The sequence below is a fragment of the Podarcis muralis genome, chromosome 13, assembly GCF_964188315.1.
Source record: "Podarcis muralis chromosome 13, rPodMur119.hap1.1, whole genome shotgun sequence".
NCBI classification, from domain to species: domain Eukaryota; kingdom Metazoa; phylum Chordata; class Lepidosauria; order Squamata; family Lacertidae; genus Podarcis; species Podarcis muralis.
This window is the reverse complement of record NC_135667.1, coordinates 55675865-55689439: the sequence shown is the minus strand read 5'-3', so window position 1 is coordinate 55689439 and position 13575 is coordinate 55675865. Positions and strand designations below refer to the sequence as shown.

At 47.0% G+C, this 13575-nt stretch overlaps 1 protein-coding gene and 2 long non-coding RNA genes across 4 annotated transcripts in view; 2 read left to right on the top strand and 1 right to left on the bottom strand.

Annotated features, from left to right (window-relative positions):
• PLEKHG4B (pleckstrin homology and RhoGEF domain containing G4B) overlaps window positions 1-4436 on the bottom strand; it is a 99913-nt gene extending 95477 nt beyond the window's left edge. The window contains exon 1 of one of the 2 annotated variants that reach the window (XM_077917648.1): window positions 3654-4436. In XM_077917648.1, coding sequence (XP_077773774.1) covers window positions 3654-3746 — 93 coding nt within the window. In that variant the 5' untranslated portion in view covers window positions 3747-4436. The remainder of the gene's footprint in view (window positions 1-3653) is intronic. The other variant, XM_077917647.1, reaches the window with a different exon arrangement.
• The window catches only part of LOC144325173 (uncharacterized), a 104479-nt gene that overhangs the window by 11728 nt on the left and 79176 nt on the right, over window positions 1-13575 (top strand). The gene's annotated exons all lie outside the window — the stretch shown is intronic.
• On the top strand, window positions 5277-5831 carry LOC144325033 (uncharacterized). Its single transcript, XR_013390318.1, has 2 exons — window positions 5277-5564; window positions 5596-5831. It is a non-coding gene; the product is annotated as an uncharacterized LOC144325033 (long non-coding RNA).

The following is a 13575-nucleotide window of genomic DNA, read 5'->3' as shown; positions in this document are numbered from 1 at the left end:
CTTTGTTTTTTGTTTTATTCTTTGTACCTTTTTGAAACGATAATAAATATTATTTTAAAAAAAAACAAATAAAAAATATCTGCCTCATCATCCCCTACTATTCCACCCAAACTGGAACAACAGAATATAGAGTATGATGTAATCCAAAAGCCACTCACAGCGCATATCCACCAGTATATAAGCCCCACACAGGGAGAACACAAGTTAGATGTTCAGGTCTCAGGTTGTGCACATCTAAGTCACAAGGGGGAACTGTAGTGCGGCAGAGTCAGGGAGAAAGTGGAAACACACATTTCAAATATGTCTCCTGAGCTCACATGGCAACCTCTTACACTTCTTCTGATAGGAACCTAAAAGTAACCCTGCTTAAGGAACAAACATTCACATTTGTTGTTGCTGTCGTTATTTGCTTACTACAAAAAATAATAATTCTCAAAAGGAACTATTCCCTGTTCACTTTGCGGCACTCAAGCTCCCACCTCCTACTTCCCAACCCCAACCTCCCCCCCCCCAAGCACTTTCTTTGTACTTATGCAGACCTCAGTACAGTGGTACCTCGGGCTACATACACTTCAGGTTACATACGCTTCAGGTTACAGACTCCGCTAACCCAGAAATAGTGCTTCAGGTTAAGAACTTTGCTTCAGGATGAGAACACAAATCGTGCTCCGGCGGCGTGGCGGCAGCGGGAGGCCCCATTAGCTAAAGTGGTGCTTCAGGTTAAGAACAGTTTCAGGTTAAGTATGGACCTCTGGAATGAATTAAGTACTTAACCCGAGGTACCACTGTAATCCCAAGTCTGCCAATTCAAGGGGGCAACTGACTTGTGAGTGCATGATGACATTTGTGCTACAAAATGGCAGACACTACTGTACTCCCTTGAAGCTTGGAACTAGAATATAAGGCAATCTCACAGAGGGGCAGCCCCCACCAACAGCACCATGTTGGCTTATAAGACCTAGAACACACTTTGGAACAAGTACAGGACAGCTGTGATACAAATAGTTGTAGAACAATTAAGTACCAATTTGCATACCTATTCACAATACATGTGAATATTTACATTCCACCTTATTTCTGTTCACCTTATTATGTACTTTCTCCACTATCCATTTCCATTTTGGGGTACAAATATTGGGATTGCTAACACATGAATGAGTTCAAACTTTTCACTGAAAGATAGTAATGGTTAACTCTCTTAACCAACAATTATACAAAAAAACAACAACAATATGAACCATTTTCAGGAAACCTTCCCCCCCCCCCCACTTTTAAACATCTCACTTTAACTCTCACTATAGCTATCTTTTATCTCAGAGAAAGTTTAGAAAGAAACACAGCACTCAGTTGTTTCAAGTGATTTAAGGTTTGCTATAAAGTGACTAAAAGTTAAACGAGTGATTTAAGGTTTTCGTATTTTAACAGTGAAATAAACAATCTGTAGTAAATACGTGATGCTGTTTCTGGAATTCAGGACGGTAGTTGTACTTCATAATCTACGCACAAACAAAAAGACCGAAAACAATAAGACAGTACTTCCTTTGACCTCCCCCTCCCTATACATTTAATAAATTCAGTTAAGAATATATATTTCCCAGATTTTATCCCAAACAAGACAGGAAGCTTAATGCTCTACAGTTGCATTTGTTCAGCATTCTCAGGTTCTTCACATGTCAGTGCTATGCCTGGGAATTCTTTCTGTAAACATTCTCCTTTCAACAAGACGACCGCTACCAACACATAAAGAAAGGTTCATTTGATGCCAACCACATGCTCTCCCTGATTCTCTAATAGTTAACTAGGAAAGCTTCTCAGAACTGCTAGAGTTTCTCCTGGGATCACAGGCACAGCCAGCCTGTCCATGAGGTGGGGTGAAGCAGCTGCCTCGGGCGGCACAAGATGCAGAGCCCCTGCAGGTGCCTCCCTCGCCCTGCAGTCAGTGGAGAAGTGGCGCCCGTTTCCAGCAAGATCTTGCATCTCTGGGAAGACAAATGCCCTTTCCCCGGAGAGCTGAGGCGTGAAAGCCAGGACTGGATGGGAAGTTTGCTAGACAAAGACCTGTGTCTCACTGAGCAACAAGTTTTGCCTAATCAAGAAAACGGGGGGGGGGGGCACATGTGCGTACACAATACTCCAGCTAAATAAGAATACTAGCTTGTGTCAGCTATGCTGAAATATGGGTATAAAGGTAAAGGTAAAGGTACCCCTTGCCAGACTCTAGGGTTGTGCGCCAATCTCACTCAAGAGGCCGGGGGCCAGCGCTGTCCGGAGACACTTCCGGGTCACGTGGCCAGCGTGACAAGCTGCATCTGGCGAGCCAGCGCAGCACACGGAAACGCCGTTTACCTTCCCGCTGGTAAGCGGTCCCTATTTATCTACTTGCACCCGGGGGTGCTTTCGAACTGCTAGGTTGGCAGGCGCTGGGACCGAGCGACGGGAGCGCACCCCGCCGCGGGGATTCGAAATATGGGTATATTCGGCAATATATACGTGCCTTGTGGGACATCTTCAGGAGAAGACAGGGCTAAGGAGTAAACCTTACACAAATTCAGAGTGGAGTCCCTAAGACGGTTGGATGGCACCTTGTATGCCGCCTTCTGACAACTCCTGCAGCCAAACTGGTGCCAAATGTATTGTTCTGCTTTTTTTTAGACTACAAAATGCTACCCAGCCTCTACATGAATACCTGCCAGGAGAGCTTGGCCACTGTTGTCCCTATGCTAAGGGAAATCCCATAACATAGTCTTGTCCAGCATGGTCTGTATCAGATTTCCATTCCATGTCTAGAATGCTTCAGTACATCTGAAATAAACTATATGATAAAAAGCTTTTCCCATCTCATATCTCCTAAAATCTTTCATGGATCACTGCCACTTTGGTTCCATAAACTCATCCCCAGGGTCCACTACCCTACCTTATAAAAAGCATTATTCAAAATAGCAGTTTGCATGGCCCATTAAGGAAGACATTAACACAATAACATTCAAAATAGTAACCATTAATTTCACCTTCACTCAAAACCCAAATAAAACTATTTTGTTTACTTAATTCAGCAAAACTGATCAACTTGAGCCAGTGATACTAACTTTTCAAAGTCGGATCCAGTTTTGTCAACTTTCCAAAGTCTGATAGTCCTTATCACCTTCAGTGCCCCCCTGCTTCTCAGCGCCCCCTAAGTAATCCCACTGCCCAACAGGGAGCAGTAAAGCCCCCTTGGGGAAGCAATGTCCTAAATCAAGCTAGAAGCGAACAGCAGAATACAGCCCTAAACAATAAGCTCTCTTATAGGTTAAAACACAGCTCTATACATCAAACTAAACTAATATGGTTCAAAATTTAGGCTTATAGAGCAATCCTCACCTCCTGATCTGTGCTGCCCGAGGCGATTAAGACAAGACAGCTGAGCCTCCACCAGCCTCTCCTGCCAGGAGGGCTTGATCACTGCTGTGCCCGATTCAAAGTCTTGACTTTGGATTCAAAGTCCTGCGGATCCCCAAAGGCCCTGATCCTCTGCTCTCTCAGCTGCACAAACCTACAGCTAGGACAGCAGAAACAAACCGCCCCACACCTGCCCCCCTCACCCCAGGAGCAGCAGGGCTCCAGATGCAGCCAGAGTTAGGATTGCTGGATTACTCACAATCCTGTCTCCCCACACCTGTGGCTGCTATGGACACGACTGTGATGTCATAAGACATTAAATCAACTAAGTCCTGGCTGCCAGCGTGAAGTAGGAAACTGTTCTCCATGCCCTTCCATTTGCACCAGTGATCTAGTCCGGGCTCCAAATCAGCTCCGCAAAGTAGTGCGAGGTTTAATCACACGGCGGGGAAGGCGGCGGCAACTGGGTCCCAGGGGCGTCTCTGAGGTGGCCTTACGGGCTCCATTTGCAACCGGGGAGCGGCAGCCCATCCGCGTGAGCGCCCCCCCCCCCAGACTTAGGAGCCGCCCAAGCAGGGCTGGGGGCTGAGGCGCCAATGGAGAGGAGATGAAGGGCCTGCCAAGCCCTCGAGCCCCGGAGAGCTGCTCCTGGTTTGGGGGGGGGGGGGGGGAGGTCGGACGGGGCGGCAGCCCTTTTGTCCGCAGGATGGAAGCGATGCCCCCGGCCAGCCTCCCGGGGCGCCTGGGCTCCGCCGCAACAGGTGGATGTTCGGCCAAGCGCGCCCGGGGAAAGTCCGGACACCAACGGCGGAGGCGGCGGGGTCTTCCTGCCCCCCCCCCCGCCTGCAAGGAAATGTTGGGGGGCGAGCCCCTCAGGCAGCAGCCCAGGACCCGGGCGCGGGCGCCGAGGGGAAGGGGGCGGCGGAGGACCGGGGGCTCCTGCTCCCGGCGAGGCGGCCAGGGCGCTTCGTGGGCTTCTCAGCTTAGCCCCGTTGCCGCGGAGGGGCGCCCGGAGCGGGGCAGCCAGGCGCCCAGGAAGGCGCTCCCGGGGAAACGGGGCGGGGCGGCTCCTTTTTTCCCCTCCGCTCGGGCTGAAGCGCCGAGGGCCCCGCAGCCCGGCTTGGTGTCTCCCCCTCGGGGGCGGCGGAGCGCGGCAACTCACCTGCTGCTGCGCCGCCGTCCGTGCGGGACGCGAGAGAGGCGGCGGCAGCGTCTCGCTCCTCTCGGGGCTGAGCAAATGAATGGGAGCGGGAGGGGAGAGAGAGGGGCGGCCGCCAGGACGGGCCGCCCCGCCCCGCGCGCGCCGAGCTGGAGCTGCCGGGAGCCAGGAAGGGAACCGGAGGCGGGGCGGGCGGGGAGGGCGCGCGGAGGAAGACCCCCCAGCGGCGCCCCTGGGCCGGGGGGAGGCGGGGGGGGGGTCCTGCTTTGCTTGGTTTTGTCTCTGGCTCGGTAGCAGGTACTTTGTGGGGGGGGGGGAGCGGCTGGTTCGAGGCGGGGGGGGGGCGATGATGTTGTTTTAAAAAAGTAGACTACTGTGGGGGGGTCCCCGCGGGATATGCCGAAAATGTGCCGGGCTTTACCCCGCAAAAGTTCATCTCGACGACAGGAATGAGATGCTTCGATGCTGCTACAGAGAATCAGCTCAGCTGCTTGGTTGGGAACACCGGGAACTTTGAGAGTGATGGCTTCACCACCTGCCCAATATTTTTCTCTCTCCCTCCCCTTTATAATTTTGGTTTTGTTCACCCTCCAGCTTGATGAAAAAGCCCCGGGGAACAGCATTAAAGCTTCCCAGAATATATTATTATTATTATTATTATTATTATTATTATTATTATTATTATATTTATATACCACTCTTCATCTAACCTCTCCATTCTGAAGGAAATCAGCCCTGGAAGGACAGATCCTGAAGCTGAGGCTCCAAGACTTTGGCCACCTCATGAGAAGAGAAGACTCCCTGGAAAAGACCCTGATGTTGGGAAAGATGGAGGGCACAAGGAGAAGGGGACGACAGAGGACGAGATGGTTGGACAGTGTTCTCGAAGCCACAAACATGAGTCTGACCAAACTGTGGGAGGCAGTGGAAGACAGGAGGGCCTGGCGTGCTCTGGTCCAGGGGGTCACGAAGAGGCGGACACGACTGAACGACTAAACAACAACACCCTTCATCTGAAGATCACAAGGCAGTGTAAAAACATAAAATGCATTACATAGTAACAAACAAAACATTATCCCCCCCCCCCCCCATTTTCTGACAGGAAACAAAAAAGAGCTCCCTAATGTGGGTTTTTGCATTTTTCTTGGGGGTCCTAGCAACCTAAAAGATAACTCTGCTTCAGGAACAAACATCCACATTTATTATTATCTGGAAAGCCTTAATAAATATTATCAATATAATGAAGGCTCCTTGTTTCCCCATTCCTCATCATCTTTAGACATCCATGCATTGAGTAATGTTAAGGATCAAGGTAGAGCCATTTATTATTTATTTATAACTAACTATAGCTTAGGGACGCAGGTGGCGCTGTGGGTAAAACCTCAGCGCCTAGGACTTGCCGATCGTCAGGTCGGCGGTTCGAATCCCTGCGGCGGGGTGCGCTCCCGTCGTTCGGTCCCAGCGCCTGCCAACCTAGCAGTTCGAAAGCACCCCTGGGTGCAAGTAGATAAATAGGGACCGCTTACCAGCGGGAAGGTAAACAGCGTTTCCATGTGCTGCGCTGGCTCGCCAGATGCAGCTTTGTCACGCTGGCCACGTGACCTGGAAGTGTCTCCGGACAGCGCTGGCCCTCTGCTTCTTGAGTGAGATGGGCGCACAACCCTAGAGTCGGACACGACTGGCCCGTACGGGCAGGGGTACCTTTACCTTTAACTATAGCTTGTCTCTTCCATCAATAGAATGGAAAAAACTCAGCAAGCAAAACTTTTCCTAGTGCAGAGGCATTCATCAACCTTTTATTCAACCGTCAGTCAGTACATTTGTCAATACACAGTTAAAACATCCAGGAAGATTTTAGAACTTAGCCAACACTAAAATGGGCTAAACAGATAGCCCCATATCAATACAGTCAATTATAGTCTTGCGACGCTTAAAAGCTAAAAAAAGAAATTTGGCCACCAAGGAAGGTATAGCTCTAGTGACATTATTCAGCAAGTGTAAAACCTGGTTTTCTCCGGGTAGGAAGCTAAATTGACATAGGAGTGGGTCTATAAAATTTTGTCTAAGCTCTGCATAAGAAGGGCAAGTCAAGAGAATGTGTTCGGTGGACTCAACCACACCCATGGCACAATGACAGGTTCTCTGGGCATATGGTACTCCCCTGTACCTTCCCCACAATATCGCAGAGTCAAGGAGATTTAATCTAGCCGCTGTAAGAAGTCTGCGGTATTCCACATAGTGGATTTCTGCAAGGTAGGGGGCTGGTATGGTCCGATAAATCTGGTCCCCTAGGAACATCCCTGGTTTTACCTGGGCTATGTCCTCTTGTCTGGCAATGTCACTCAGTCTCCGGGAGATCACAGCTCTAGCTTGATTGTACGTCATAGACTCAAAGTAAAGGTGAGACAATCCGCAGGATTGAACCTCGTTAATGACCTCCCTTTCCCACGATGATTGGAAATCGTCCCTCAGTATCAAGGGGGCAATACCCACTGGTTTAAAACAAAACTTGAGCCATAGCCAGAGCTTCGTCTTCAAGGCCACATACCGTAGAGCTTGCCAGCCGACCTCTAATCTCATAACCGCACCCGCTACCGAGGGGGGAATCCTAAGAATGGCTCTAAGGAATTGCGTTTGGATAGAATCCAGTTTCAAAAAATCCCTACGGGAGCCTAAAGAGATGCCCACCAAAAGAAGGGGGAGGACTTTCATTTGAAAGAGTCTCAAAGCAATCTTCACTGATTGAGCCTGATTCTTAGCATATAGAGATCTAATCTGGATGGCTGCTTTAGATGCATTAGTTGTTATATAGTCTCTATGGGCCAGGAAAGACCTATTTGACCGTATTACTTGTCCCAGATATTTAAAGCAGTTAACCTGCTCTAGGGGGATCCCGTTCATCGACCATTGATGGAGTCTCGGTCGGGCAGAGAAGACCATGATCATGGTCTTAGCATAGTTGGGTTGGAGCTCATGCTGATCACAGTATTCATGTAGAGCTTGCAACATTCTCCTCAGTCCAATAGGGGATCTGGCAAGAAGTGTGGCGTCATCCGCATACAGAAGAACATTCAGAGATCGGCCTGCTAATTTGGGGGGGTGGAAAGCATCATTGGCCATGTGAGTCACCAGTGAGTTAATGTAAAAGCTAAACAATGCTGGGGCCAATACATTGTAACAAAAATGGTAATTATATGTGATAACTAAACACTGTGCAAGTAGATAATGTCCAACAGGGTTATCTGATTGTTTGTTTGTTTTCTAATATCCTGGCTGGCTCCTGTTACTTTAGCAGCACAAATTGGGATGTGAAGGTTTTCCCAGCACAGATACACATTTTCACTTGCTAATGCTAGCACATCAAGCTGCTGTTAAAGGCAGTTGCACAAAATCCAGCCAAGGCTGGACTCTTTTAAGTCTCATTTTAGTGCTTAACAGTCACATTGACAGTAATGAGATCTTTAGCCCAATCTTTTGCATGCATGCTCAGAAGTACGGTAAGTCTCACTGACAACAGTAGAGCTTTCTCTCAAATGTGTGCATAGAACTTGAGCCTTGAAAGCGCCTTAACTTTAGATGGATTATGTGCTTAATTATGCAGTATTATCTTAGCATGGTCCACAAAAACAATTTAATTAGAGTACTTGCTATAAACTGGCATTAATTTTGTTAAGTAGAATTAAAGGCATTTAAAACCAAATTCTGATTCTTATTTTCATAATTCACAATCTAAAATGTGCAGTCATTCAATAACAGTATCTGTCATCTGACATTTGACTCACCAAAAAGTAAGACATTTTTGTTAGGTTAATATGTAATCAGGGTTGGGCAGAGGCTGGGAAAAGCTGGTGTTGATGTAATGTATACCAAAGTTTTGCCTTTAATGATTTATTCAGCAGAACCCAGCAAAGCAGTAATTGATACTGAGGATCCAATTTTAATTCTGAGAATGAAATGAAATTCACAACACTTTAATTTTAGGTAAATCCACGGGGTATGTTTGCACTTAGTTGAATGCTTTAAAGCAAAAAGATGAAGGAGAAATGTGTTCGTGTGGGAAATGTGAGAGCAGTGTTGCCAGCTGACTACCAGCCTGGCTTGCAGCTGCAAAAAACTCAGCAAGCAAAACTTTTCCTAGTGCAGAGACAGTGACTCTTTCTCATGTCTGGCTGTAGTGAGAGGCACAGCACCCGTGGCTGGCTAAAGCTTATATGAAAGCCACTGGTGGGGCAGTGAGTGATGGGCTTGGATGTGGTGAGCTCAGGTCCACATCCTCACTCAGTGGCGTAGCATGGGGGGCCATGGCCCCAGGTGAAAATTTATGAGGTTGCACCCCCATGGAGCTGCTGGGAGGCAAGCCATGCTGGGCCACCTGGGCTAGGCCTTCAGGGCTGGGGCACAGACACGTGCCCCATCCCTGAGCCAAGAGGGAGGGGGAGGCCGCCACTCACTGAGGAGCGAGGGACTGCCTTGATTAGATGCTGGCCAGCGAAGCGACTGACCATTGCCCAGTCTACCAGGGGTGCACAACACTTACCCTGCCCCAGGCACAGGCAACCCATGCTATGCCCTGTCCTCACTTACCGTATTTTTTGCTCTATAAGACTCACTTCTTCCCTCCTAAAAAGTAAGGGGAAATGTGTGTGCGTCTTATGGAGCGAATGCAGGCTGCGCAGCTATCCCAGAAGCCAGAACAGCAAGAGGGATTGCTGCTTTCACTGCACAGCGATCCCTCTTGCTGTTCTGGCTTCTGGGATTCAGAATATATTTTTTCATGTTTTCCTCCTCCAAAAACTCCAAAAAGTCTTGTGGTCTGGTGCGTCTTATAGAGCGAAAAATATGGTGCCTATGTAACTCTGAGTATCCTTGAGGAAGCCGCCTTTCACAGCTTATAGCACATTGTGTTTAATGTTAGGATACTACCACACACATAGTGATTGCGGCATGCTCACACAGCTCTGATTCCCGTTCAGCAACTGTAGGGATCTTAGACTGTCTCCAGCAGAGGCTCCAACTTCTGAGGACAACTGGGGTGGGGGGCTGTCACTTGTGTGATGTCAGGACGTACAGAGGAGCTGGGGTTGAGCCAAAAGTGGTGGCAGCATGGATTCAATGGCCAGTGGTGCCAGTGTCTCCACCTCCTCCTCCTCCTCCCCCCCTCCCCCTCCTCCCATGGGCCGGGGGCTGCTTCCCTGCTCCTTGCCCTCCATGGCAGGAGGAAGAGGAAGACCCAGCCACTGAAGCTGTGCCATGCTCAGTTGGGTGCTTGGCCTCCTCTGCCCCATTTGAACATGGGGGGGGGGGGCTTGGCCCATAGGAGATGGTGCCCCTGGACTCCAGTATTTTACATATTAAGGCCTGGCATCAACTATTGCATACAATACACTTGTGAGGGGAGACCGATTTTGTGCTGGCCATCAGGCAATGTTTTCTTCCATCTGCCTCACCCTTCTCTCCAGTCTTAGGAGCCTTTCCCAGTCCATGTGTACAATTATATTCTGGTGGATCGTTGAATATTACTTTATTTGATATAAGCTGTTTATTTTAAAGTTAGGTTTTTATTATGACTTTTTTGTACAGTATTGGATCAGATGGTTATCAGTTGTGTGATCTTTTTATATTTTGTTGTTTCTTCAGCTTGTAAACCACCTTGTGCATAGTAATATAGAAGGGAGGTGGTATACCAGTTAAAAGTGAAATGAATTGAACAGAACAGAACTGAAAGCAAATAATAAAAAGGGAGGGAGAACCAAATGCGAACAACCCGATTTATCTCACAACCTGCTGGGCCCACACTGGTGTGGTGGGGCAAAAGGTGGAAAGGGTTATGCCAGTGTGGTGTAGTGGTTAAGAGCAGTAGTCACGTAATCTGGGGAACCGAGTTCGCGTCTCCGCTCCTCCACATGCAGCTGCTGGGTGACCTTGGGCCAGTCACACTTCTCTGAAGTCTCTCAGCCCCACTCACCTCACAGAGTGTTTGTTGTGGGGGAGGAAGGGAAAGGAGATTGTTAGCCGCTTTGAGACTCCTTAAAGGGAGTGAAAGGCGGGATATCAAATCCAAACTCCTCTTCTTCTTCTTCTTCTTCTTCTTCTTCTTCTTCTTCTTCTTCTTCTTTAATGGTGGGGGAGAGTTTATCTTGCATTGGGTCCAGTGGGAGGGAAATAAACTGCAGTGCAGTTTGTCTCCTGTTCTGGGGATGTGTTGGGTGAATGGGATGGTTGTGGGTCCACAGTCTCTCTCTCCGAACACTTCATTTTTGCCCTCTCCAGTGCTGAAGGGACACTGGCTGAAGGAAGGACACAGCGATAGATAAGGAGATCCAAACTTATACACTAAATGGAGAACTCTCTCACCCTCCTTGGAGAGATCTGAAGAATACTATTTTTTTAAAAAAAATAAATATTTATTAAGGTTTAAAATACAAATATATATAATACACAATGTAGCATATGTCATAACATAGTTTCACATCTTCTTTGGACTCCCTCACATCTCCCGCTCCCACTTTCATCGTTATAAACTTTTACCAGCAATTTATCATCTTGTTTGCATTCTTATGTCCCATCTATTTATTTATAATTTAATAATTCTCCAAAAAAATTATGTTTTCTCGATCTCACTTATCATCCTAAATCATCTAATTTAGTGGTGCTCAATTGTTTATGATCTAGCATCCTGCTTAACATTCAATCAAATTACAGTATTTTTGTAGATAAATCTTGAATTTCTTCCAATCCTCTTCCATCCTCTCCTCTCCCAGGTCTCGGATTCTGCCGGTCATCTCAGCCAGTTCCATGTAGTCTATCAGTTGCATCTGCCATTCTTCCAGTGTGGGTAGATCTTGAGTTTTCCAGTGCTTCGCAAGGAGTATCCTTGCTGCTGTTGTTGCGTACATGAAAAATGTTCGGTCCTTCTTTGCCACCCCTTGGCCGACAATACCCAAAAGGAAGGCCTCTGGTTTCTTGGTGAAGGTATTCTTAAATACCTTTTTCAGTTCATTATAGATCATTTCCCAGAAAGCCTTCACTTTAGGGCAGGTCCACCAGAGGTGAAAGAATGTTCCTTCACTCTCTTTACATTTACAGCACTTATTGTCAGACAGGTGGTATATTTTTGCAAGTTTGACTGGGGTCATATACCATCTATATATCATTTTCATTACAGATCTGAAGAATACTATGCCCCAGCAATGACCTTCCAGGAACCATAGAATTGAAGCCAAAGACTGCCTCCTATTTTCAGTGAAAATGGTTTTCTTGGGGTGTAATCCCAGGGGAGCTGGGTTGATCTCTAAATGTAGTCTATCTGCCTATCTGCTGCCATGCCAGATTTTCACTGGCAGAGTAAAAGTGAAGAGCCAGAGACTCCTCTATCCACTTAGCACAGTTTTTAAAAAGAGTTTGGAAGAAAGGAGAGGGAGATTTAGACCAGCTCAGAATGTGGTCTATATCTCCCCCTAGTTTGGGCATCCTGGAGCTTCACAATGGCTTTGGAGTCTTGAGATCCAGGCCATTTCCCAGTCCTCCCCCAACAGGATCATCTTTGGCCTCACCAGCATTGAGGGGCCACAGAATGACCATAAATCCCCCCTCCACTTTCCGCTGATGGAACACCTTTCATCAGCACACAATCATCGTTGGATTCTGCCCAATCGGCAGTGCAGAGAAAGGACACCCTGGGCTGTTGTTTTTCACAGTGATTTTCTTCACACACACACACACCTGCTGTGCAGACAGGAAAACGATTGGAACAAACCTGAGCACTGATGCCATGCAGATTTTGGTTCAGAAGCACTGCATATATAGAGTGACAGATACAAAACACATTTTCGCACCTCACACATAGAGCAATGGATTTGGTACAGCCTGTTCCTACTCTCTCTTTTCTAGTCTTATATATCGGTACCTGCTGGCACAGGTATAAAAGCAGTGCAGGGTACAATCAGCACAGGGTGAATAAGCAACAGCCCAACTGATCTGCAAGTTTATGGGGCAATATTGGCACAAACCAGAACGCCACTAATAGAATTGCCCCATTCTGAAATAACAGTGCTAGCAAATCTAATATCATGTCCAGAGAAGTTCTCAGAAATAAAAATAAAGCACTGGTACATTGTAGATGGTTAGAGGCTGGCAGTCTAAGAACATCTTTGTTTCAAGTGCCCCCAATTCATTTTAAATTCCCACTCAATGTCCTGTTTATCTCAGTGAATTAAATAGGAAGCCTCCCACAGCTTAGGGGTGGAAGGTACATTCTCTTTGGTTTTTCTCATGTCCAATTGCTTATGCATGCCTCAACTCTTTGTCAACTCATGTTTAAAAACACATCCCTTTGTCTGCTGGATCCAGTGAATGCACTTCTTGATTAAAATGTTCAACAAATGTAGTGTGAAGTAATTTTCTGTGAATATTTATTTAGCAACAGTGTCTTATACATTCCTTTACGATTTGTGAGATTTTTACAAGGTAGCTTATTATCCTATCTCTGCCTCTCTTTGTTCCTTTTTTCTCAACATCCACATTCTTTCAGAATTCTAGTTAAAGAAACAAATAATTTAGCAAGGACTCTATACTGAAACAGCAGAGTGGAATTTTAAAGCTCCCAAATGTCTGCACATTTTATATATTTGATATTAACATAATAAATGCTTTAAAACATGTTTTTGATGAACGATAGAAAATGATTAATAAATTAATTTTAAGAGAAACAACAGCCTAATTGACATCAATTAACACTGGAAGAACGCTTGCCACCGGTAGCTGCCTTGCCATGCCATGCGCTCTCCTATCCCATAACCGGTAGCTGCCTTGCCATGCCATGCGCTCTCCTATCCCATAACCGGTAGCTGCCTTGCCATGCCATGCGCTCTCCTATCCCATAACCGGTAGCTGCCTTGCCATGCCATGCGCTCTCCTATCCCATAACCGGTAGCTGCCTTGCCATGCCATGAGCTCTCCTATCCCATAATCTCTCTAATGCTTGGGTCATGCATTAGACTAAACATCTAGATAATAATCTAAAAGCAGGGAAACTTTTT